A 24652-nucleotide genomic window follows, 5' to 3' on the forward strand; every position below is an offset into this window, starting at 1 on the left:
ATCTATTATAATCTCTATGTGCATATGCATTTAGGGATTGTATGTACTGTTGGTCTAATTGCTGCTTTTCCTTTGTAATTCATACACGGTGAGCTGAAAAGTGCAATATTTCCTTGTCAAATGTTATTACTGTGGGCCATTAGAAATGGCATGCATGTGAACATAACCAAAACTTAAAAAAAATTACATAAAAACTGCATAATGAAGAGAAGTTTTTGTTTGACATATTCATATACTTGCCTCAAGTCTGTACCCACTTCACTGTGGGGATTGGGAGCCCTGAATGCAGCTGTAGACAAGAGGTACAGACATGGGTGTGGCTTTGTTCAATAGTTTCATTATGGACCCTGAAATTTGAATTTAATATGATTTGCACATGTCAAGTAATAATCTTCTTTTGATTTCTTCCCCAAGCATTGAGAAATATAAAAACCACGTTCAGCTTGTGCCTAGAGGAAATGAGCAGGATTTAGAGCAGAAGCTGCCCTCGTGTGGGTATTGCTTAATGAGATCTAGACTCAGCTACTTGTAATCTCTGACATTCAGATTGATTTAGAATGTAACCCTTACTCTACAACTGGGGTTGGTAAAGGTTGGGCAGGATGGCTATTTCTATAAATAAAGTCTTATTGGGACATAGCCATACCCTATTGTTTATGTATTATTGGTGGTTGCCGAATTATATAGTCAGGACAAATAATTTATGGTCTGCAAAGTCTCAAATATTTATTAATTAAAAACAATTGCTGAGCCCTGGCAGATCAGCATCAGTATTACCTGGGACTTGTTAGAGATGCAGGTTCTTGGGCCCCACCCCTGGCCTTTTGATCAAACTCTGGGAGTAGGCCATAGTAGTATTTTTTTTTTTTTTTTTTTAAACAACTCTTCCAGGGGACTCTGGTACTCAGGAAAGCTTAAAAATCACTGTTGGACTGACATCCTTAGATTTGTGACAGGAAGTTAAGGATAAACTTTAATTTGCTTTAAAGACCATTTAAAAGCCTCCTGATTTGTGGCTACACCTCAGAAAGTTTTTTTTTTTTTCAGAAATATTTTTAATGACTCTATATAACTAAGAGGAAATAGGTAAAAGGATAGAACACTAGTTCCTGGCATGGGTTCAACAGATATCTGCTAATCCCAAGTTATACTAGCCAACTGGAGCTCTTAGCACTTGCCAGTCACTATTGAAAGCCCTCTCCATGAATAACCTTAGTTAATCCCTACAATCTTTAAATCTGAAGAGTTAAGACTATTTTTTTTTTTTTTTTCATTTCATAGGTGATCAGACTCAGAGTTAGAAAGTTTAAGTAACTACTTTGGGTCAGGCTGCTAATAAGTGGCATACCTAAGCTTAAATTCAGACCTCTAACTTCCAAACCCTGTTTTTAACTCTACGTTTTACTTCCTCTTGTGAATACCTCAGACAGGTGGGTTTTCAAATCTTTGAACTCTCATTAAGGACTAGCGAGTATAAACTGTTCTGTATACATGATTCTTTATTTTTCCCTAAAAAAGCCTGTAGTTCCTCGCGGTTATGTGATGTGTCCATTTACATATATCCAAGAATGGGCAATTTAATATGTGATTCTATTATAAAGATCTCAGTTATTTTTCTTTAGCTTTTTAAAAAGGTTGTAAGCATTTTATTTTCTCAGTTGTGATGAAGCAGGAAAGCAAATGTAGGAAGTTCTTTAGTGTGACTGTAAGAGGTACTGATGGAAGCACAGAGTAAATTTGTTTCTGAGCACATGTTTTAATCTTTATAGATCCTCTTGGAGGGACCTGGCACACTGAAGTTCAGTAATTTTTGCTTGGCAAAAGTGGAAGGTGAAAATTTGGAAGAGTTCTTTGCTTTGGTGGCAGCAGAAGAAGGAGCAGGTGACAGTGGGGAAAATGTACTGAAAAAAGATATGAAAAGTCGAGTCAGAGGTATGTGGAGAGCTTCTAGATCATAACTCTGCTTGGGGGCTGCCTAAGTTGCATGTTGAGCTAATGCTGACCTTTTGTTTTGCCACTCAAATAATGTATTGAAGAATAATCAGTATAGGGATGACTAGTATAGGGATGACTTTGTTCATGACCTAAAGTTTTCCATGTGGATCTAATACTGTGTAAGGCATGGGAAACTCTAACAAAGCCTGTGTCTTAGCCTGAGCCTGTATGTCACTGACCACTCATTAGAATGTAAGGAGGGAGTTTTGTCTCACTTTCTGCTGCGTCCTCAGCACTTAGACCAGTGTTTAGGACACTGTGGCTTAACAGGTATTTGTTTGATGGTACTGAATAACTAATGTGCAATTAAAGAAGATGTTCAGGGGTTCCCTCTTTGTTTTGAATACAGTGGAGACTGGGGAGCTAGATTCTTACTGTGCCCTTTTCTTGGAATACACTTCCTCTTGTGCTTTACTTTGTCTTGAGTAAAACTTTGCTCCCCTAGTGGGCAGGTGTTTATAGGACTGAATACTGAAGTTTTGGTTCCTCTTTTCTATTGTCTTTATAATATCACATATATAAAGCTATCATTTAACTTACCATGTAATGTGTTCCTATGTTTGCTTTTCCCCATTTGATTCTGGAGGGACTTTATATTTGTTTATTCATTAACACATTTATTAATTCTACATTTATCTATTCAACAAAAATTTAGCCTTATTCAAGGATGGATGTGAAAAAATTTGCAAAAATCCCTGGCCTCCCTGAATTTACATTTCTAGCAATGAAGAGAGACAAACAGTCATATTCTTTTTTTTTTCTTTTTTAAAGATTTATTTATTTATGCATACAAGGAGCTGGGGTACAGGCCAGAGGCATGGGGGGAGGGTGGTGAGAGGATTCACCAGAGACACAGTGGGGAACAGAACAGGTAGATTGACTGAAGTACACTGCCGAGGGGAGCAGCGAGTGAGTCAGGAGAGGTCTGCTGTGCCATGTGGGTAGCTCCCTGGCTGACAGGGGGATTGAACTCATGCTGCAGAGGCTGCGGATAGCTTCATAGGTTGTGTCTTAGCCCCTTGTACCACCAGGGAAGCCCCAAACAGTCATATTCAACTAATATTAATATAGCATCTGTTAAGTGTTGAACAGATGCCCCTGGCATCCTGGGGTCTTGTCTTTGTTTCCTTAGCATCTAGCAAAGTGTGGGTAAATGCGTGTGTTGAATGAGTGCATGTGTGTATGAAATGTGATAGCGTGGCAAAAATGTCTCCTAGGAGAACTTTAAAAATGCACGAGGCTGCTGATCTGGCTGTAGAGGGCCCTGGAGATATAATTTGCTGAAAGTTTTACCTCAGTGGAATTTTATTTTCCAAGAGATTGGTGATTACCCACTTCATGGAAAGAACATTCTCATTGGAAGATTTGAGGCTTTTAGGTGGAGTGGAAAGAGTCTACCCCGGGGAGAGAAGAGAACCCTGGGTTTTGAAGCATGTTCTGCATCTGCCAGAGATGTGTCTTAGGGGACATTCTAAAATTTAGCTGACATTTTTAGAAATGTTAGCATTCCCTTCAAGCTTCAGTTTCTCTTAGCAAATAAAGGAACTTCCTGGCTGTGGTTTGGTGTTTGTCCCTGTAAACTTCGTGAAAAGTCTGTGTGGTGTACCTAGTGCTGTTTGCTAAATGTTTTCTGTTCTCCTCCTGGATACCCAGTAGGATTGCATCGTCCATCTGGCCAAAGCTAGGGGTGTGGGAGCAGAGGGGATGTCCCCACCTTGAGGCGGGTACTTGAAGAGCCAGCGTGCAATCTGCTACGTTTTTTGCACTACCTTGGCGCCTGAAGAACTGTGTGCTAAGATGGGGCCTCCATCAGTCACTCTTTGAGTATTTGTGAGGCTCGTAGCTCACAGGGGCCCGTGGTGGATGTGTGGTTTGAGCAATAAGTCTTTGTTTTGAAGTCAGTAGGAATTTGGGGTTGTCAGTGTTGCATAACTTAACCTATTCTAGTCACAGTTTGATAGTTTCTTTTTCTTTGGACTATTTACATCATTAAGGAATATATTTAACAGTGCCATACCTCTAACTCAAGTGGATTTCCGAAATGTTTATATTCTTGTATATTCTTCAAGATGGAACCTAAAAATTAGAAAATATTTTGATATATGAATTAAGCACAAGTGGTAGTCACGTGCATGTATTCCTCGTGTCTTCTCCCCCTCGCCAGGTCTCTTTTAGGTAAATTTGTGGTGGGGAATGGTGTAAATGCCTGATGAAGCTGCTCTTTATACTTTATTTTCAGGGTCTCTTACATATACAGCACCAGAAATTGTGAAGGGCACTGACTTCTCCGTCACCAGTGACCTCTGGTCTTTGGGCTGTCTGCTTTATGAAATGTTTTCAGGTGATTGCTTTCTGCTTCACTTTAAAATTAGAGCTGCATGTGTGTGTGCACTACACTCAGACACAGGCACACACAGAAGTTAAATCTTTAGTTTGCAATGATTTTACCTGTAAGATGTAAAAAAAGTTAGTTTTTCTAAATTTTTTATTTATACACCAATTTTGACTGAGCTGCTTGGTGGCTAGGCATATGCAGACTCCTAGGAACTTTTTCACGTGACAGTCATCCAGAATGTTGAAATGTCCCTCACAATTTAAAAACTATGTTTACGAGTAGAAATTCTTGTAAAGGTACCTGCAACTATGAGTTATTCAGATATGTCCAGTGGCCCTGCACCTCTACTTTTTAGGATGATAAATCTTGAATTACAGAAATATAGAAATATTTAAACAGGAGAGGGAAGTAGATGGGGTATTGGCACAGGTGGTCTGGTGGAAGGTGAATGGAACATGCATACATATAGAGGCCTAAACATGTAGCTCCCAAGTAAAAATAAAAATAATAGAAGTTCCATGCAATCCAGTTGCTCCATTTATGGATATTGACCCACAAAATACAGAACCACTAATTTGAAGAGGTATATTTACCCCCATGTTTATTATGGTATTATTTATAATAGCCAAGTGACAGAAATAATCTAAGTGCCCAATGATTGATGAACAGATAAAGAAGATATTGTCTATATACAAAAGGGATTATTACTCAGAGAGATACAAATTTATATATGTGTATATATACATATTATATATATGTATTGTATTTTTATATATATATAAATATAATAGATGAAAACCTGCCATTTGCAATGACAGGAAGGACCTAGAGGGTGCTATGCTAAGTGAGAAAGTGACAGAAAAAGAGAAACAGTATGATTTCACTCATCTGTGGTATATAGAGAAAACAAATAGGTGGGCTAAATAAAAATTTTAAACAGTGTGCCTGGTATATATCAGAAAACCAGTAGTTATTGCTCTATATATATTTTTTCCCCTGTAAGTTGTATAATCCCAAGCTATTGTAGTAAGACTTGTTTAGAATTACTGGTGATAGCAAACCATTGTTTAATTTTGCAAGCTTTTATGTGATTTCAGGAAAACCTCCATTTTTCTCAGAAAGTGTTTCAGAATTAATTCAAAAGATTTTTTATGAAGATCCTTTGCCACCTATTCCCAAAGGTAGGATTTATCATTATATATGCAATTAATTGATATTTTACATTAAATGTGCATTTTTAATCCAAAGTCTATTTTGTGTTGATTCATACACCCCCCCCCCCAAATTTATATTTTATGAGTACTCTCTGACATTTTTAGAAATGTTAGCATCCCCTTTGCCATTTATTTTTTTTTAGAAAGCGATATAGAAAGTAGTCACTACTAGTAGTTGCCCTCATTCAAAAACACAAATTATTTTGTGCTTCTGTATCAAAAGGTCTGGTTTAAAAATTGAACAAATTCAAATGTTTATTTATTTTTTTGGTATGGTGTACCATTTAATTTGTACTCATGTCCCATGTAACTATTTCTATTTAGTATTTGAATAGGAACAAATCCGGCATTGCTCAGTCCTAGTCTTAATGAGAGTGCTAGCCTGGTAAGTTTTAAAGTTTAAGGAACTAGCTATTGTGTTTAAGGAACTAGGTATGGTGTTTTATAGTACTGGACCTTAATCACACAAGTTGTGAATAATATAACAATCTAGTGTTGACAGTTGGTCAAGTTCAGACTGCCTCAGAAAATGAAATATAATTAATAATTAAAAACAAGTGTCAGGCTAGAGATCCTTGCTGAGGTTATTCAATAAAGAGAAAGTTTAGAGGTTAGTCAGAACTTAGTTTTTAGGTTTATGTTTTTATATTTGTGCTCTCTCCTCTCACCCGCCACCTCATTAAATGGAGGCTGTCATTGTTATTCATGGATTCAATGTTCTCTTAAAAATAATTTATGTACTTAAAATACTATTACTTTAAATGTTGATGTTGGGCATGTAGTCACTTACCACTTTTTTCTTTTTGGAAATTTGTGTGTAGATTCTTCTTTTCCTAAAGCTTCTCCAGATTTCATTAATTTGCTTCATGGTTTACTTCAAAAAGATCCTCAGAAAAGGTATGTATGGGGCCTCCCCCGTAGCGCAGAGGGTTGAGCGCAGTGCTGTGAAGCTGTCTGCAGCCTCTGCAGCATGGGTTTGATTCCCGGCCTGCCAGGGAGATACCCACACGGTGCAGCAGACCTCTCCTGTCTCACCCGCTGCTCCCCTCAACAGTGTACTTCAGTCCTTCTGCCTATTCTGCTCCCGCTCTGTCTCTGGTGAATTCTCTCACCCTCCCGAGCCTCTGACCTGTACCCCAGTTCTAGTATAAATAAATAAATCTTTAAAAAAAATGTATGTATGCATGGTATTTTAATCGTGAGTTAATAATGGCATCAATTAATGAGTTAATTTTAATGCGTGGGTAGTGGAATCTTTTTTTCCTTTCATGTACTTCTAAAATAGTACTATTCTTAATACACAAAGACCTATTCAAATAACCCCCTCTTTTTTCAGAAAAAAAAAAATTGAGTTTACATTAGTAGTGTATTTTCTTTCTATTTGCAGGTATTTTTAATCATGAGGAATTTTCAAAGTCCATTTCTCTTTTACTGTATGAAATAGTTGCCTACTAGGTTGATAGGTTTTCTGGTAACTCCTAAATCCAAGCAGTGCATTATTTTTTCATTGTGGATTTTAGGTTGTTGTCTTATAATACTGTCAATAGTTAATTTAACCATTTAACCATGTCAATAGTTAATTTAACCATTATTTTAATGTGATGAGTTTTTATGATAATCTGTCATAATTGGTGGGGACACCAAGTAAGAGAATAGGAGGCGCAGTGTGAACTTTCTGCATTGCAGTGGTTGCAGAGAGTTAGAAATTGCATGATGGGGTAGGGGAGAAAGAAGCGGCATATGGGCAGAGAGGGTTCCTTACCGGGGAGATAAGGAGAGCTGTTTTCTAGTTCTAGTTCTATTAGGTAACTGGGCTTTGTAGGGCACATCTTTGGGGTCTCTGCTTCAGGGTGTGAAATGAAGAATAGATTCTGTGTAGCATATAAAATAGTGCAGTCCCTGTCTTCATTAAATATAATAAAAAAACTGCAGTAGGAAATGCTGATTCTCATGTAAGTTACAGAACAAAGCTCCTGTGCTTATAATAGAATGCTTTTAGGATTCGTGTTCATTTGGTGGGCAGTCTTCCATGCATTTTTTGAAAAGAAATGTTATATCTACATTTCCATAGATTTATATCCCTGGGTATGAACATTTTTATATAAACAGTACCTCTCTATAACCTACTTTTCGCTTGCTCTGTATCTACTTAGTCATTTTTTTAAATGGATGAGGTACTGTAACAGGGTGGTACCCAGGAAAGGGGGAGGTTCCAGGTTCCCTGTCCCACCCAAGGGAGGGTGGAGCTAAGCAGGAAGAGAAGCAGCTGCAGAGGAGACTGAGGAAGGAAGCAGGATGGAGCCAAAAGGAGACCTGGAGGAGGCACGTGGAGCCTAGAGACATGTGAAGAAACTGCACTTGTCTTTTGGTAATGGACTGGGTGACACAGATGTGGGTGAGACCTGTGGGGAGGTGACAGTGGAAGCTTTTATCTTGATTTTGATTTTTCTCTTTTCCTTCTGGGCTTGTCTGGTTGTTTCTGACCCTTTTCTGTGGGTCCCCACTGGAAGATGCTTTAGACTTGTGGCAGGCTTTGGGGCCTTGCTCTGCGCCATTCCCATATGGATGGACTTTTACCCACAAGGGGATGGGTAACTTTGGGTGCTTGACTTACAAACCTGATTCTTTGCCTTTCCTATATTGTTTCCTAATTGTATTAAAGTTCCTTCCCATTAAAGTCTCATGTTTTGTGTTAATGCGGCGGATGGCAGAACCCTATATAGAATAGGCAGGTTTGCAGGATTTGGGCTGCCCCTCTCCCTGCCCTGTAACAGTACCATCGTTTTACATTCTTGGCAATATTTTGACAAGATGGGATTCTTCCCTCAGGTGTGGTCACCATATCTGCTTAGTCATTTTGAATGTACATGGGGTAATACATGGGGTAACTAACATGTAATAGTAATAACTATTTAGAGTGCTTCTTGATTTAGAATATTCTAAACATTGCTACAGCAAATATCCTGTGATACATTTTTGTTGTCATTGACTTGGGCAGTTACCTCCTTGGGATAAATTTCTCAAAGTGCAATTGCTGGCCAAAGACTAAGAACAGGAATAAAGTTTGAGTATTCGCTGCTTACCTAGGGACATGTGTTGGTTTATGCTTACAGCAGCTTTAGAAAACTCCTTCCCGCCCATTATTACTACTGTGGGCTTTGTTGGTCTTGTAAATTTTTGTCAGTCTGATGGATGAAAAAGAAATATCACTTTATTGGCAATTCTTATTTCTCCATAAGTGAGTTTTAAGAAACTTTGACATAAAATATCTTTTTCACATATCTCTATTTTAAAATAACTCTATGCTTTCCTTTATCATTTGTGTTTTAATTTTGTTTGAAGCAGCTTTCATTTTAATAAAGGAATCTTGAATAATAAAATATAAATTATTTCCCTTAAACTTTCAAAAACCAAGGGGAATATAGCGTTGCATACTCTCTTGGTAATGAAATGAATGTTTTGAAAGTGCAGCTGGATTTTAGATACAGCCTAAAGTCATTTCAGCGTGGGTGAACTAGCTAGATAACATTTTGATTCCTAAATAGAGGGGTGACTGTACACATATAAGGCATGAAGTTGATATTCTTGTTTATATCTTAGTGCCTTCTAACAGTGAAGCTACAAAAGTGAAATGTGTGGAACAGAACAATTTACCCTATCCCGGGAGTGAAAACATGATAGAATTATGGGCTGATAGTATCTGATAGGCTTACTGAAAGTTCTAAGTCATTTGTAGACTTGATAAACTGTTTTGAGACCCTGAAATGTTTTCATCAGGCTCCACGGAGTGTGGCCCCTGTGACCTTTGATCTTTGATTGCCAGACTCATTGTGTGCCATTAGGCTTCTTAATTATTTCTTCTGATGCTTTTGTCTGAGAGATTAATTGCATATAAAGTGAAAGATTAGCATGTGAAACAATTTCAGAGGTACATTCATATGGAGATTTTTTTTTAAAGAGCTGGGGTACAGGGCAGGGAGGGGGTGCGAGAGGATTCAACAGAGGTAGTAGGGAATAGAACAGGCAGATTGACCAAAGTGCACTGCTGAAGGGAGCAGCAGGTGAGTCAGAAGAGGTCTGCTGCACCATGTGGGTTGCTTCCTGGCTGGCCGGGGATTAAACTTGTGCTGCAGAGACTGCAGATGGCTTCATAGTGCGGCGCTTAACCCCTTGTGCCACCAGGAAGGCCCCTGGGGATATTTTTAAATGTAAAATCTGATACATGTAATGGTGGTAGTCATGTTAAAATAGAATTTTAATGTTTTTGTTTTATGAAGACTAACTTGGACGGGCCTACTGCAGCATTCATTTTGGAAGGATGCTTTCACTAGAGAAGATCAGGACTTGAGCACCGAGGATTCCAGCGTCAGGTACTATAAACTTTTCATTATGTAGGGGGCAAGGCTACTGAACACTCATTGCCATTACTGTTGTAAGGATGCAGCAACAATTTCTCTGCTTTCAGGGTAGGAGGAAATCAAGCATTTGTTTAATTAAGGGTTGCTTAGAAGTCATGACATTTTGTGTTCTGGATTTTGCTCATTTTCTGGTCAGTTGATTATCATATGGAAGTCATTAGTCCTGTTCGCCAAATATAACTGGCTTCCCATCTGGAGAACACAGAGTAGAATCTCATTTTCCCCTTTAAAGTTAAGTGTGGAAATGTGATGTCTGTTATTCCTGGATAGAAACTTGAAGAGCCAATGTGTGTTTTGCCACATTCCTTCCTCCTGCCAAGGTAACTGGGAAGAAAATGTCGAGATGGAGTTGGCATCCCCAGCTCTCTGCCATGGCTCTGTGCACGATAAGACGCAAAGCTGGGAGATGCCACCCCACTAGAATTTGTGGGCTTATGTTATCAAAGCATAACCTAGATCATCCCAACTAGTATACTTCATTTTTATTATTATAAAAATCTTCTTAGCCCAGCACACTTACAAAGGTGTGATGGCATTTGGAAAAGGACAAGGTAGGAGGTAGCTGAATAGAGGAAAAGTCGTGGTAATTAACTCCCCCCACACCCCACTCATTCAGTGGTAAATGTGGAACCAAGCATAAGTATTCTTAGCCATTGCTTTGTCATTTTGTGTGTAACTGCCATTTTAGAATTTTAGGTAAATGGTTATCTCATTTTCACTTTTTAACCTTGGCAAATTCAGTGGACTGGATCAAGAAGTCTGAATGCTATTTAAGTTCCCCTCCCAAACTTGAGTTTCTGTGTCCCAGTAAGCTTCAACTGTGTTGTCTGCATTGTATCAGTCTCCATGGGACTGAAAACTGAGCTCTGCTCTGTCAGTGTCAGCCCTTAGTTGTCATCTTCCTTTTTAATTTTAATTTGTATGTCATATTTTTTCAGACGTTGCCCTTGCTAGGACTCTTGCAGTCACATAGGAGTGATGAAAGCGAACTCACGCCTGTTTTCTGATTTTGGGATAGAAGCGTTCAGCCTTGCCCCACGAAGTGTTTTGTAGCTGCCCTTTTCCAATTCCAATGAAAATTGAATCTTGCCAAAAGCCTTTTTGTGTCAATTGATAGAACCTTGTGGTTTTCCTCCTTTATACTCCTGCGTGTGATGAACTCATTCTGTTCATTGTTTTTCAAGTGTTGTACCAGCTTTGCATTCCCACTTAGTCTTGGTTTATTCAAGTGTTTATGTTTGGGCTGGATGCCCTGTGGTCAGGTGGTGTGAATTGGAGAGAAAACGATAGAGCAGAGCAGCAGGGTTTTGCCTCACGTTCTTGGGTTCATGGCTGTTTGATCAGAGAAGAGGATTCCCCTCCCTCAGAGTTTTGGGCACTGGCCAGCACCCTGCAGGATGACCTGAGCTAAATCAAGTCAAAAGGGAAAAACATCTAGGGGATTCCCCTTACCTGCTCTGTCTCCTTGGGTTCCCTTTCCTTAACCTTGGAACAGAAATGGCAGACTTGTCTGTACTCACTGCCTTTGAGTTCATGCCAGGCAATGTGGAAACTCATTGCTGCTGGCGTGCTGGTATTTTGGGTTCTGCTTCCTTTCCCTAGTCTGCCCAATGCCCTTTATTTTTCAGAGACCAGGTTTGTAGCCACTGTCTCACCCCTAGTAAGTCCCTTTTTAGTTTTTCAAGGATAAGCTAGTTTCTTAACTAGGTGGCTTTGCCAAATGTTGCATGGATTTATTTTTTCCAACTTCTTGTTCTACACAAACAACTCTAGAGAGCTCCAAAGTAAGTCTGGTTGTATTGACTTTCTTCTGTTAAACAGCAGGAAGGCGATGGAGTATTCTGAGCCACAAGGTTCCAAGGGGCTTTCAAGGAACCCTCAGCGCACACAAGCACAGGCGGAGAAGAGCGGCCAGCGACTCAGTCGCTCCTTCAGACTGGGTGAGCTTGCATGAGAACATGCTCCTGCTGCTTAGGATATGGGTTCTGAGAGTTCCTCATTTGTGATCTCTTTCTTCTTCAGCCGCTGCCTGTGTTATGTCCAGCTCATGCTAGTTTTGTTCCTTATGGATAATGTTTTACTTTCTCGCCACAGAAAATCCATCTGACTTGCGGCCTAAGAGCACTACTGAGGGCCAGTTGAATGAGTCCATGTTTCTTCTCAGGTATGCAAAATGGCAAAACTGTGAGGAATCCATGAGAGAGAAAAGTAAAATTTTCTTAAAATGTGTGTTGTCCTGGTCCCAAGCCGTTACTCAGCTATAAAGGACAGGGATATGAATTCCAGTTTTACTTTCCACTGTCAAAGTTACCATTAAGTGTGGCTGGTGAAACATACATTAAAATTTTTTTTGACCAAACCAAATTATCTTTCCTACTTACAAGGATTGCACTTTGACTTGAAATAGAATTGAGTTTAAAATTTCAGAAGTCCAGCTTCTATATTTGGATACAGAGAGAAAAGAACAGGTTATATTTAATTTTCTTTTAAATTGTGAGCTTAAGCAATGTTTGTACTCATTGAGGTAATTAAAATGTCAGGATAATGTCAAAGTGTTAAGACCAATGTATTTAACAATTTTTGTAATAATTAGATATTTATAGTTTTGGTCTTCTAGGAAAATAGTTTTATTTAATGACATAGAGCTAATAAAAGTTGAACTACAGTTTCCTGATTTGTTTTACTCACATTTAAATGTATTTAAAATTTATATATATATCAGGTATTTTAAATTCAGCTTTTAATTTTTTTTTTTTTTACAATATCTGATAATAGCTAAGTGCTTATTTAGTAAATGAAGAAAGACATAAGTGAGAGAGGTGGGAATCCTGATATTTGCAAATTTGAAGGACTTCATTAAAAAAGCTCTGATGATCTGATTGGAAGGAAATCTTAAAAATATCTAAATCAGAGACCCAGGAGTAGTAATAGAAGGACCCATAGGGTATGGCCGCCATTTACAAATGTAGGAGAATTCATTAAAAATCTTTGCAGATTATAACTTATTACTTATCTTTGCTACCATTTCTCACAACATGTGCATTATCCCAGAGAAAGTAAACAGAATAAAGTTTCTGATACCTGAATAATGTTCACTGGTGTTCATTTTTCAGCTCTCGTCCTACCCCAAGAACTAGTACCACAATGGGATTAAGCCCTGGTGAGGATCTGACTCAAAATTCACCTCAGAAGACATCTCCTCCTCCTCTGATCAAGGTGAGCTGAGAAGGCCTTTTTTTCCATACACAAAACATAGAGGCTCAGAATAGTAATTGCAAGTGGTTCTCTGAGCTATGTTCAAAATTACAAAATTTACCTCCTAATTATCATTGATTTTTCTACTCCCTCAAGAGTTGCTTCATAGTTTTTTTCTTTTTTGCCAGCACTGTTATGAGGTATAACTAACATACATACCATAAAATGTGCTCATTTAAAAAAGTACAATTCAGGTCCTCCCCGGTGGTGTAGCAGGTTGAGTGCAGTGCTGTGAGGCTGTCCATAGCCTCTGTAGTGTAGGTTCGATTCCCGACTGGCCAGGGAGAAACCCACATGGCGGGGCAGACCTCTCCTGTCTTGCCTGCTGCTCCCCTCAGTAGTGTCTTCGATCTGTCTGCCTGTTCTGCTTCCTGCTCTGTCTCTGGTGAATTCTCTCACCTTTCTGCTCCTCTGGCCTGTACCCCAGCTCTTGTATAAATAAACAAATCTTTAAAAAAAAAAAAAAACCATAGTGGTAAACGATTAAAAAAAAAAAACAATTCACAGGCTTTTAAAATAGTTATGCAGTTGCCACAGTCAATTTTGGAACACTCATCAGCCCACAGAGGGACTGTATAAGTCTCTCCTGTTCCCCCCAATTTTTCTGCCCTCTCCCCCGAGGCAACCACTAATCTACCTTCTGTTTTTATATAAGTTTGCCACTTTGGACATTTAATATGAATGGAATAATCCATTCTGTGATCTTCTGTGATTGGCTTTTTTCACTTAACATGTTTTAAATTTTTTCCAAATTGTAGCACATATCACTACTATATTACTTTTTATTGCCAGATCATATTGTCTTGTATATACCACATTTAATTTTTCTGTTCACCAGTGGATGGATATTTGAGATCTTTCTACCTTTTGGTTGTTATGAAGACTGCTACTATGAACATTTGCGTACATGTTTCTGAGGGCATATTTTTTAGTTTCTCTTTACATACACAGGTGTGAAACTGCTGAGTCACTTGGTAAGTCCAAGTTTAACCGTTTGAAGAACTGCCAAACCATTTTTCAAAGCAGCTGTATCATTTTGCATTATCAGCATTGAATGGGATTCCAACTTTTATATATGCTCATCAAAATTTAATGTCTTTCTTTTTTAAATTGTGGTAAAATATATATTACATAAAATTTATCATTTTTAAACCATTTTTAAACATACAGTTCAGGGGCATGAAGCTCATTCACATTGTTTTACAACCATCACCACTGTTCTCTGGGGACTTTATCATCCCATACTGAAACCCTGTATCTACTCAACAATAGCTGTCTGTTTTCCCCTGCCCCTAATCCCTGTGGTCATGATTTTACTTTCTGCTTCTATGAATTTCCTGGTCACCTCATAAAAATGGAACCATGCAATATTTGTCCTTGCATGTCTGGCTTATTCTACTTAGTATCATGTCTTCAGGTTCATCCACCTTTGTCAGAATTTCCTTCCTTTTTTAAGGCTGAGTAATACTCCATTGTGTGTATACACTCATTTATTCATTCATCCTCTGGTGGACAGATGGTTGCTTTAACTTTTTGACTATTGTGAATAATGCTGCATTATCTCTTTTTTGATTCTAGTTATCCTCATGAGTGTGAAATTATATCTTGTGATTTTGATTTACATTTCTCACATGGTCGAGGATGTAGGGCATCTCTCCGTATGCTAATTAGCCATTTGTTTATTTCTGGAAGAGTCTATTCAAATTCTTTGCCCCTTTTTTTTGGGTATTCTCATTATGTTTTAGATATGATTTATAACCATTTTCTTCCATTCTGTGGCTTGTCTGTTTTCTTCACAGTATCCTTTTAAGCACAAAAGCTTTTAATATGGTACATAGTAACTATTATTGTGTGAGTTTGTGCTTTTGGTGAAATGAATAAGAAATCATTGCTTCCTCCAAGGTCAAAAGGCTTATGCTTAACTCTCACATTTAGGTCTGTGATCTATTTTGAATTAGTTTTTATGTATGGCTTGAGATAGGGGGACCAGCTTCATTATTTAGCATGTGAGTATCTAGATGTCTCAGCACCATTTGTTGAAAAGATAATTCTTTTTTCCATTTGATTGTCTTTTGACTGTTGCTAGAGGTTTGAACTTTCTATTCCCTTAGTCTATGCATTCCTTATGCTAGTAGCCTAGGCTGTTGATCGCTTAGCTTTTAAATACATTTTGAAGTTAGGAGAGGCTTTGAACTTTGTTATTTTTCAAGGTTGTTTTGGCTATTCTGGATCCCTTGTGTTTTCATATGAAATTTAGGATTACTTTGTCAGTTTCTGTTAAGAAGCTAGGTTTGGGATAGCAATTATCCTGAATCTATCGGTCAGTTTGGTAGAATATTACCAACTTAACAATATTTTCCCTTTATATTGTCAATGCACAATATCTTTCCATTTATTTAGGTCTTTGATTTCTTTCTATCATTTGCTTGAAAGCAGAAATATTTTGAATTTAAAAGATTTTTTTTAAGTTACCTTTTATTGTATTTATTGCTTGACAGATATATTGCTTTCAATTGTTACTGTAATTTTTATGTAATGTGAAATGTATTTGGATTATGTGAAACTTATGGGTTATAAAAGATATATGTGAAGTAGAAAATCAGTACAAAAGTAAAAAATATGTTCTGAAATGTGACATGTTGAAACTTCTGGCAGGTGTTATTATAAAGGGGTGTATATAATTATTTCATTGAACATATTCAAGCTGTGATCAATTACTGTGAGATAGTTTAATAAGTTTTAAAATGACACTTATTCAATTACAACACTCATGTAATAGTTGTAGAAAAAATGAAAATAGAACTTCGTTAACTGTAACTGTCTTTGCTTGAATAGTGCCAAGCCTTTAAAATCCTCTATATTTACTCTTCACAGTCCAGAAATTTTATTAAAGATGATGTAAAAATGACTTAGAAAGGCTCTTTAATGTCCTTGAGGTTACATAATTGTGATAAAGTAAATCTACTCCAGTCTTTCTATATTGAAAGCCCACGTTCTTAAATGTCTAAAGTTTTTTTTTTTTTTACGCATACAAATTTCCTCCATATTCCTTTTGGGCTTTTATATATTTGTTTCTCAAGTTTCATGGGACAGTTTCTGGGAATTTTATTAACTTATTATTTTATTCCTGTATTTATGCCCCTACCTCAATTTTGGATAATTTCCTTCCTTCATTGTACTAACTAGATTTTCTGTTTTTTTTTTTTTTTTTCAGTTTGCTGGTTGCTATTTCAATAGAAGTTCTTAATGCAAAATTGTCTTTTTTTTCTGATGTGAAATACTGCGGCATGAATAAAGTTTCTGTCTAACTAGGAATAAAGTTTTGTTTTACTAGAGCACGTTATGTGTCACTCTAGTTAGGTTTTATGAAGATGTAGATGTTTTAACACTTAGTTCAGTATTTCAGCCTGAAATGTTTTTCTTCTTTTTTTTTTTTTTTTTGGTTCTGTTTATCTTAGCCTGAAAAATTTTATGCTGTAATTTTAACTTTATTTTTTATTTATTTATTTATTTTTTTTAAAGATTTATTTATTATTTATACAAGCAGTCAGAAGCGTGGGAGGTTGAGAGAATTCAACAGAGCCAGAGCAGGGAGCAGAGCAGGCAGAAGGACCGAAGTACACTGCTGAGGGGAGCAGCGGGCGGCAGGAGAGGTCTGCGCGCCATGTGGGACCCTCCTCTGGTGGCCGGGGAGCAGCCGGGGATCGAACCGGCTTGGCAGAGGCTGCGGGCACCTTCGCAACCCAGTGCTCAACCGCTGCGCCACCGGGGAGGCCCCTAATTTTAACTTTATATTGAATATTGTGTAAAGCAGAACTTGATTAGTGTTTGATTGATGCTGGTAATTGAAACACCAGTTTACCTCATCATAATTTAGAATATCAGACTATTGAAGATTTGTTTCCTAGTCTGAACCAGCCTTTGCTGTAAATGTGAGAATGTCAGTTACTCTCTGGGTCTTGTTTTCTTCATTTATAAACTAGGAATAATGACACATGTAATGTGGGATTTTTGAGAAGGTGAAATGAGACTCTCTATGAAAGTGTTGTTGGATGACAATTCAGGTACATTAATAAGGGTGGCTTTTTTCAGTGATGTTTTACTCAGCATCTTAGTGGCTCATTCTTTTAAAGCTGTTTGTCAGTTGTGGAAACAGAGTCTAAATTTTGTTATTTCAGATTGCAAGTGGACACCTGAGTCAGCAGGAGCTGGAATCCCAGATGAAAGAGCTTATCTACACAGACTCAGATCTTGTGGTCACCCCAATTATCGACAATCCGAAGGTGTGGAAAGATGCCCTAATGGTTGAGGACTGAGTTTCAGGCTTCATTGAGGTCTACGATCTGAGTGATAGTTTCTTTCAAATATTCTTTGTGTCATTTTTCTCTCCTGTTCTTCTTGATGCCTGCTTTTATTTCATCATGTCACACGTCTACATTTCTAACTCTCAGCCTGTTTGTAACCCTCTCCTTCTTGCCTTCACTTCCACTTTATTGGAGAGGTGACTTTTCTCCTCTCTGTGCATCACCTCTATATCACCACCTACCGTCCACAGGCCAAGGAAAGGGAGGTGACTTCTAGCCATTCCTTAGCTCTCACTTCCTTCCTTTCTTCATATGTACGTAGGATTATAAATATTCTGGTTGCTGCTGTGTTTGAAGGCAAGGCAGATGTCAGTGAGTACCCCTCAAGAGGCTGGGGGTGGGTGGACAGATCTCTCGGAGACTGCACCCTCTCAGAGTTATCAGGACTGCAGGGTGATAGATGGTGGGGAGACCCTGGGAGCTTGTGGGGTTATTGTTCACAATGTATTTCTAATTCATTGTGATTTCTGTCGCTTCATATCTTTTAGAGTACAATACCATTTTACTAGGGAATGACGTGTACTCTCTTGAAAAATATTAACTTCTCTGCTTTCCATTGTCTTCTAGACTCCCAGCACACTCACTTTCTAAACCTTGTTTTGTGGTAGAAAATTTCAATTTTCCTTTTAAAAAATATCTTTTTTGGCATTAATTTGTGACTTTCATCTCATTGGGGACATTACTGTAGTTTAGAAAAAAATGGATTCTTGAATGCATATTTATTTACTAGATAGGCAACACTTAATATAGATTACCTAGCTGCTTTGCATAATGGAGCTAACTGTGGAGCTATCTGGAAGAATGGCTGCATATGATGCTAAATTTGATGTGTAATGGGACATTTCCCCATTATGGAGTAGCTCCCCAAGTGGAGCTTCTGGAGTAATTTGTGATAAATTTTGATCATATTATTTCTTATTTCTTTTTGCAAGCATACCTTGTTTCTGGGAAACCTTAGTTGGTGGATTTTTTTTTTTAAAAAACACTTTATTTTTGAGTTACTTGTAAATTTATAGAGAAGATTAAAAAATAGTACAGTTCCCATATACCTTGTACCCAGCTTCTGCTAATGTTAACATATTACAGGGTTGTAGTATAGTTAGCAAAATCAAAGAATTGACACCGTGCTACTAATCAAACTACCAAACTATTCAGATTTTACTAGTTGTGCCACTGATGTCCTTCTGTTCTAGGACGTCATGTTACAGTTAGTTGCTATGCCTCTTTAGTCTCTTGCAGTCTTTCCTTTCACGACCTTGGGGTAATTTCTCAGTCTTTCCTGACCTTAGCACTTGTAAGAGAACCCATGAGGTATTGTGTAGAATGTTCCTTAATTTGGGTTTGCTGAAGGGTTTCTCATGATTAGAATGAGGTTTTGCTTTTTTGGCAAGAATGTTACCAGTAAAGATTTTAAATAGTGCTATTTACAGAAGTTTTGAAGAAGTTAGATATAGAAATGATGATGGAATTTTTTATTAAAATTCTCAAAATGAAGTGTCTCATGGGTCCAAATACATGGTTTCTTCACTTAAAGTAATTGTGTACATTCCTTGAATGCTGTGCTAGCTTCCTGGAATGCTCTCTCTAACGTAGCCATCAAGGCCTAACCGTCCTTTGAGACCCTAACCCACTCCTAGCTCTTCAACCTGTGAACCCTTGTTTTGACCCCATCTCCTGAAGTGCTAGCTGCATTTTCTTATATATATATTTCATTTCTCTCTATTTTGCCTGTTTTGAATTGTTACTTATTTGATGGCTTTTTTTGGTTATTGTTAAACATGTCTGTCTGATCTTTTCAACCAGATATCAGTTCTCTGGCAATAGAGTGGTGACTTTCATCTTTGTCTTTTATATCTTTGTATCCTCTTTGGCACTTAGGTGGATAAGTGCCACCTTGGCAGGTACCCAAGATTACTTTCTAACCTAGAGGTAAGTAAGCTTAAGAGTAATCCAAAATAGGGCCTCCCTGGTGGCGTAGGGGTTTTAAGTCTCAGCGCTATCACCACTATGGCCTGAGTTTGATTTCCAGCCAGGGAGCTGACCCACATTGCAGCGGATCTCTCCTGTCTTGCTTGTTGCTCCCCTTAGCAGTGTATTTCAGTAATTCCACCCATTCTGCTTCCCACTCTATTTCTGGTGAGTCCTCCCATTCCCTACACTTTTGGCCTACACCCCAGTTGTTCTATGCAAAAATAATAAATAAATGTATGCTGTTTTTTTTAAAAAAAGTAATCCAAAATAGGTGAAACTTAATTTTATTGCAGATATCAATTGATAATGATTTTATTTTTGTAAATTATCTTTATGTGTATACTTTGAGGCTTGAATGCTTATTTTTTGATGACAAAGTTTACAGCTTTCTTTTCTATCCTCATTTACTTCAAATCTGACAGAGGAATTTAATCAGGAGATCAACTTATGCCCCAAAATATGTCTCAAAGTTTTTTGTTTTTTAAACCACAGATAATGAAGCAACCACCAGTTAAATTTGATCCAAAAATATTACATCTACCAGCACATTCAGGTAGGATAATAAAGGATTAATCAAATATGTAGTTTGCCATCAAATGCAAATAGAAAATTTAACAGCAAAAGGAATATTTTATTTATGAATAACTAAATTCCCTTTTTTTTGCCAACTGACTAAGTTCTTGGGAAATTCAGGCAAATTATAAACAACCTGTAATCCATATCTGCAGACCTTTCACTTTACTCAGAGCAGTCGGGGCTGCCTTGTACTCTTATGGATGGGAAATTTAGGTTTTCTGTTGAGTGGGTAAGTCCTTTTTTTTGTCCTTCACCTTTAGATGCAGTTGACTAGCCAACATTTTTGGTGCTATTGTGGGTGCAAAGGTTTGTAGACCTTAATGAAGAATTGACATTCTACTTGAGGGAGCAGGCAGCTGAGAAATGGGATCAGATGGTTTACTTTTGTGGGTGAAGTAGAAATTAGGGAAAAGGAGATGCTTAAAGGATGATTAAGCTTCCTCTTAGCTAATGAAAAGTCTTATTTAGAGTAAACAGAAGAAATTTTTTTGTATCTTAAATTTTGATATATTTTGTTTATATTTTAAGGTATATGAGATCAGGAAAATTCTTAAGAGCTAGAGTAGAATCCATGATTTAAAATCACATAGAAATAAATTTAAACACAACATGTTTAAATTTAAATAAAACCATGTCACTTTTTCTGAAAATCGAGGGGATTATTATCTCGAAATAATATTCCTTTCTCATTCCCCTTTAGTTTGAGTTATTTTAAGAAATTATTATTCTTACTTTGTTTAAAGATAAACAAAGATAAAGATCAGCTGAAACTATGTTAATTTTAGATGGCATCTCATTTCCTAGTTTTGTCTTTTGTTTGTGAAGGGATTTGGAGGTAGGAGGCTTAAACTTTCAGGTATCATGTTCATGTGATTATGCTTAACAGTCATTTCATTGGAGCCTTTTTACAAGTGTAAACATTTTTGACTTTTTCCAGTATTTTAAATACAGATTGCTTTATTTATACAAAGGCTATCTGTTTTTTCATAACATGATTTTATTTAGCTTTGTGTTCTGTTGGGTTCTCAGTTGCAGGATAATTCTCCTTGAAGCATGTGCTTGCTTTTTCAAAGCATAGTTTGCCGTTGACCTCATTAAAAAAGCCTCCATGGGTTGAAAAAGAAATGACCATAGAAATTATGAAAGTTGTGTCATTTTTGGAGTTTTTTGGATTCGGCCTTGTGAAGTTAGCAGTTCTCTTTGCCTTTATGTGGCTATCGAAATTCTGTATTCTATTTTATATCTCTTGTAATATTTGGCTTTGCTTGTAATGCTTTTGCATGATGTCCACACTTATTATTTGTTTCCTTTTCAGTGGATAAACTGGTGTTTCTAAAAGAACAAGAGTGGAATGACTTTCTGCAACAAGTGTGCTCACAGATTGACTCCACTGAGAAAGGCCTGGGGGCCTCCCGCGCCAAACTCAATCTCCTTTGCTACTTGTGTGTGGTGGCTGGTCACAGGGAGGTGGCCACCAGGCTCCTCCACTCCCCACTGGTAGGTAGTGAGGTTGCAAGCCTTTCCAGCATGTCTTCGGTATATAACATTTGTATTTCTATAGAGATTCAAACAAGTGTGAAAATATTTAATTGCAATTAAAAAAAGTGGTTTATCAAGATGGTATGTTTACTAAAAATATCCTTTGTGTCATCCTTAGGTCTAATAGAGTTGAATAGGCCGTGATTTTGGACATATTCAGTGATTTTGTAACATTCTGTCTTGCTTTTTAGTTTTACTTGTAATAATTATGTAGTCATATATGAAAAAATATTTTATAAGAGCTTTTTATTAGTTGCTGGAGCAGGGGCTCCTTTCCTGAATAGACCTGGTAAACACCAAGGTTTCTGATGCAGTGCAGAGGAGACCTCGAATCTTTTTTTCATTTTCTTATATTAATAGTATCTCTTGGGCTGTGTTCGTTCATCAGTAAAACCATGGATATTGGGCAGAGCTTTTGAAGTTATTTTCAAAAAGCAGCTATAGTGATCTGGGGCATTTTCCAGAGTGGGCCCTCATTTGGCAACTGGCTTGAAAAAACTTAAGCTCATTTGCTTTCAGGATAGCATTAGGTTACTTATTTGGTACTTGGCATGAGTTTGTGGAGTGAGGGGTGGGCCCATTTCAAATATACAACTGGGTAGAGAAACAAAGTATTCTTTGTCTTTATTCTTACCTCATTCATGTATTTAGTGCTTTTGCATTTGTGTAAACATCTTGCTATCGAATTCATATTTCAGTTGTATATAGGTCAGACTTGTTAACTTAGTGGTCACTTTCTGTGTGATTTCATGCATGAAAAGTACATCTTAATTTTTTTATTCTAGTTTCAGTTGCTAATCCAGCATTTGCGAATAGCTCCAAACTGGGACATGTAAGTTACATTTATATTTTAATAAGTTATTCTTCACTACTTTATTATGCAGTTATGACACACGTACTTATCAAAAGCATGTGCTAAATGCTGCTCATGAAATATTCTGAAGTCATGGTAACTGAATCACAGGCAATTTCTCAAAGCATCCTAATTATAAATGTAAAAAGATTTCAAAACAGTCTTTACCTTAATATAAATACAATTCTGGGGTTATGTATAAATCACACATGGAATCTATTAGATGCTTACTCTTCAGAGTATTCTTTTTTTTTTTTTTTTTTTTTTTTTTTTTTTTTTTTTTTTAAAGATTTATTTATTTATTTATTTATACAAGCACTGGGTACAGTCAGAAGCGCGGGAGGGTGAGAGATTTCACCAGAGCCAGAGCGGGGAGCAGAGCAGGCAGAAGGACCGAAGTACACTGCTGAGGGGAGCAGCGGGCGGCAGGAGAGGTCTGCGCGCCATGTGGGACCCTCCTCCAGTGGCCGGGGAGCAGCCGGGGATCGAACTGGCGCCGCAGACGCCGCGGGCAGCTTCGCAACCCAGCGCTCAACCGCTGCGCCACCGGGGAGGCCCTCTTCAGAGTATTCTTTATGAAATACTTTACTGCTGATCCCTGCATTTTAATTTAGTTATGCTTCCAGAGACTTTGTCCCTTATGTAGCATCTAGTTTCCTAATGATGTTGTTTAAAATCTGTTGGTGTTTGGGTTGTTTCCAAAGCTTAGCTATTGTAAACAGTGCTGCTATAAACATAGGGGTGCAGGTGCTCTTTGGAATTGATGTTTCTGTGTCCTATGGGTAAATACCAAGAATAGATGACTGGATCAAGAAGATGTGGTACATATATACCATGGAATATTACTCAGCATTCAAAAAAGATAAACACATGCCATTTGCAGCAACATGGATGGCGCTGGAAGGGATCATGCTCAGCGAAATAAGCCAGAAAGAAAAAGAAAAATACCGGATGGTCTCACTCATAGCAGGAATCTAGAAAACTTAAATAAGGGACCAGGAAAATGAATAACTATAAGAAAGTGAAAATCAAAATCAACAAAAAACTATGAACTAGAGACACTCTATGGGGGGTGGGGGGCGGGGAGGGGAGGGATTGGGGTCAAATTAAGGGGGTTGCAATTGTATGGGGAATATAAAAATAAAATTTATTTTAAAAAATTAAAAAAAAATTAAAAAAAAATCTGTTGGTGCCTGTGAGCTCCTGCTGGTAAGAGATGTACTTGCTTTTTATGGAGGCGGCATAGCATGGCAAGAAGCTTATTGGGTAAGCATTGGAAGGCTTGGCTCTAACTGGTCTGGGCAGATGATTACTTTCTGAGTCTCACCTTCCTGGGGAGTCTGTGTGAGAGTATAAAACTATACAGCCTTCAGATTTGGACAGACCAGGATATAGGTCACAGATCTGCCTCTCTGGGCAAATTGCTTTCACTTCTGAATCGTGGTTTTCTCTTCTGTAAAATGGAAATAGACTAGCTACATCAAAAAATTTTTTTTTGGTCAATTAAACTTTGGTTAAGGTAAGAATAGAATGAAAAAAAATACCTTGCACCGTGCCTGGTTCTTCATGGTCCTTAGTGTATGTTGGGTGTTTGGAATTTGTAGTATTTACCAGCAAGCTGATTAACCTTATATTATTGTCTGGGGAAGCACATCAAACATGAAGGTGAAGGGGTTTTGTGCAATGTGGTTTTTAGTGGTAGCATAGTCATTACTTTTTCATGCTGCAGAATGGGGGGAAGGGGGAAACAATAGGTGTTCACAACATGGTATTGTTCTGTAGCTTTTTGTTTTTTAAAGATTTATTTATGCATACAAGAGCTGGAGTACAAGCCAGAGGTATGGGGGGTGGGGCGGTGAGAGAATTCATCAGAGACAGAGTGGGGAACAGAACAGGTAGACTGACTGAAATACACTGCTGAGGGGAGCAGTGGGTGAGTCAGGAGAGGTCTGCTGCACCATGTGGGTAGCTCCCTGGCCGGGGATCGAACTCGTGCTGCAGAGGCTGCGGAGAGCTCCACAGGCTGTGTCTTAACCCCTTGTGCTACCAGGGAGGCCCTGTTCTATAGGTAAAACCTGGCATTATAAAATTGGATTTTCAGGTAACTTTTGAGAGGGTTTGCAGTGTGTTCA

The 24652-nt window shown here is 37.8% G+C and overlaps 1 protein-coding gene across 2 annotated transcripts in view; it reads left to right on the top strand.

The window, feature by feature from the left end:
• ULK4 (unc-51 like kinase 4) overlaps positions 1-24652 on the top strand; it is a gene marked incomplete at its 5' end in the record, with an annotated part of 374670 nt that overhangs the window by 8243 nt on the left and 341775 nt on the right. Inside the window, 12 exons of one of the 2 annotated variants that reach the window (XM_084248396.1) lie at positions 1770-1932; positions 4235-4336; positions 5428-5511; positions 6366-6441; positions 9822-9914; positions 11784-11902; positions 12057-12126; positions 13076-13178; positions 17396-17500; positions 20045-20105; positions 21444-21625; positions 22453-22499. In XM_084248396.1, the coding sequence (XP_084104522.1) occupies positions 1770-1932; positions 4235-4336; positions 5428-5511; positions 6366-6441; positions 9822-9914; positions 11784-11902; positions 12057-12126; positions 13076-13178; positions 17396-17500; positions 20045-20105; positions 21444-21625; positions 22453-22499 (1205 nt within the window). The remainder of the gene's footprint in view (positions 1-1769; positions 1933-4234; positions 4337-5427; positions 5512-6365; positions 6442-9821; positions 9915-11783; positions 11903-12056; positions 12127-13075; positions 13179-17395; positions 17501-20044; positions 20106-21443; positions 21626-22452; positions 22500-24652) is intronic. The other variant, XM_084248397.1, reaches the window with a different exon arrangement.

This window comes from Talpa europaea (genome assembly GCF_964194135.1).
Source record: "Talpa europaea genome assembly, chromosome: 11".
In the NCBI taxonomy this organism is placed as follows: Eukaryota; Metazoa; Chordata; class Mammalia; order Eulipotyphla; family Talpidae; genus Talpa; species Talpa europaea.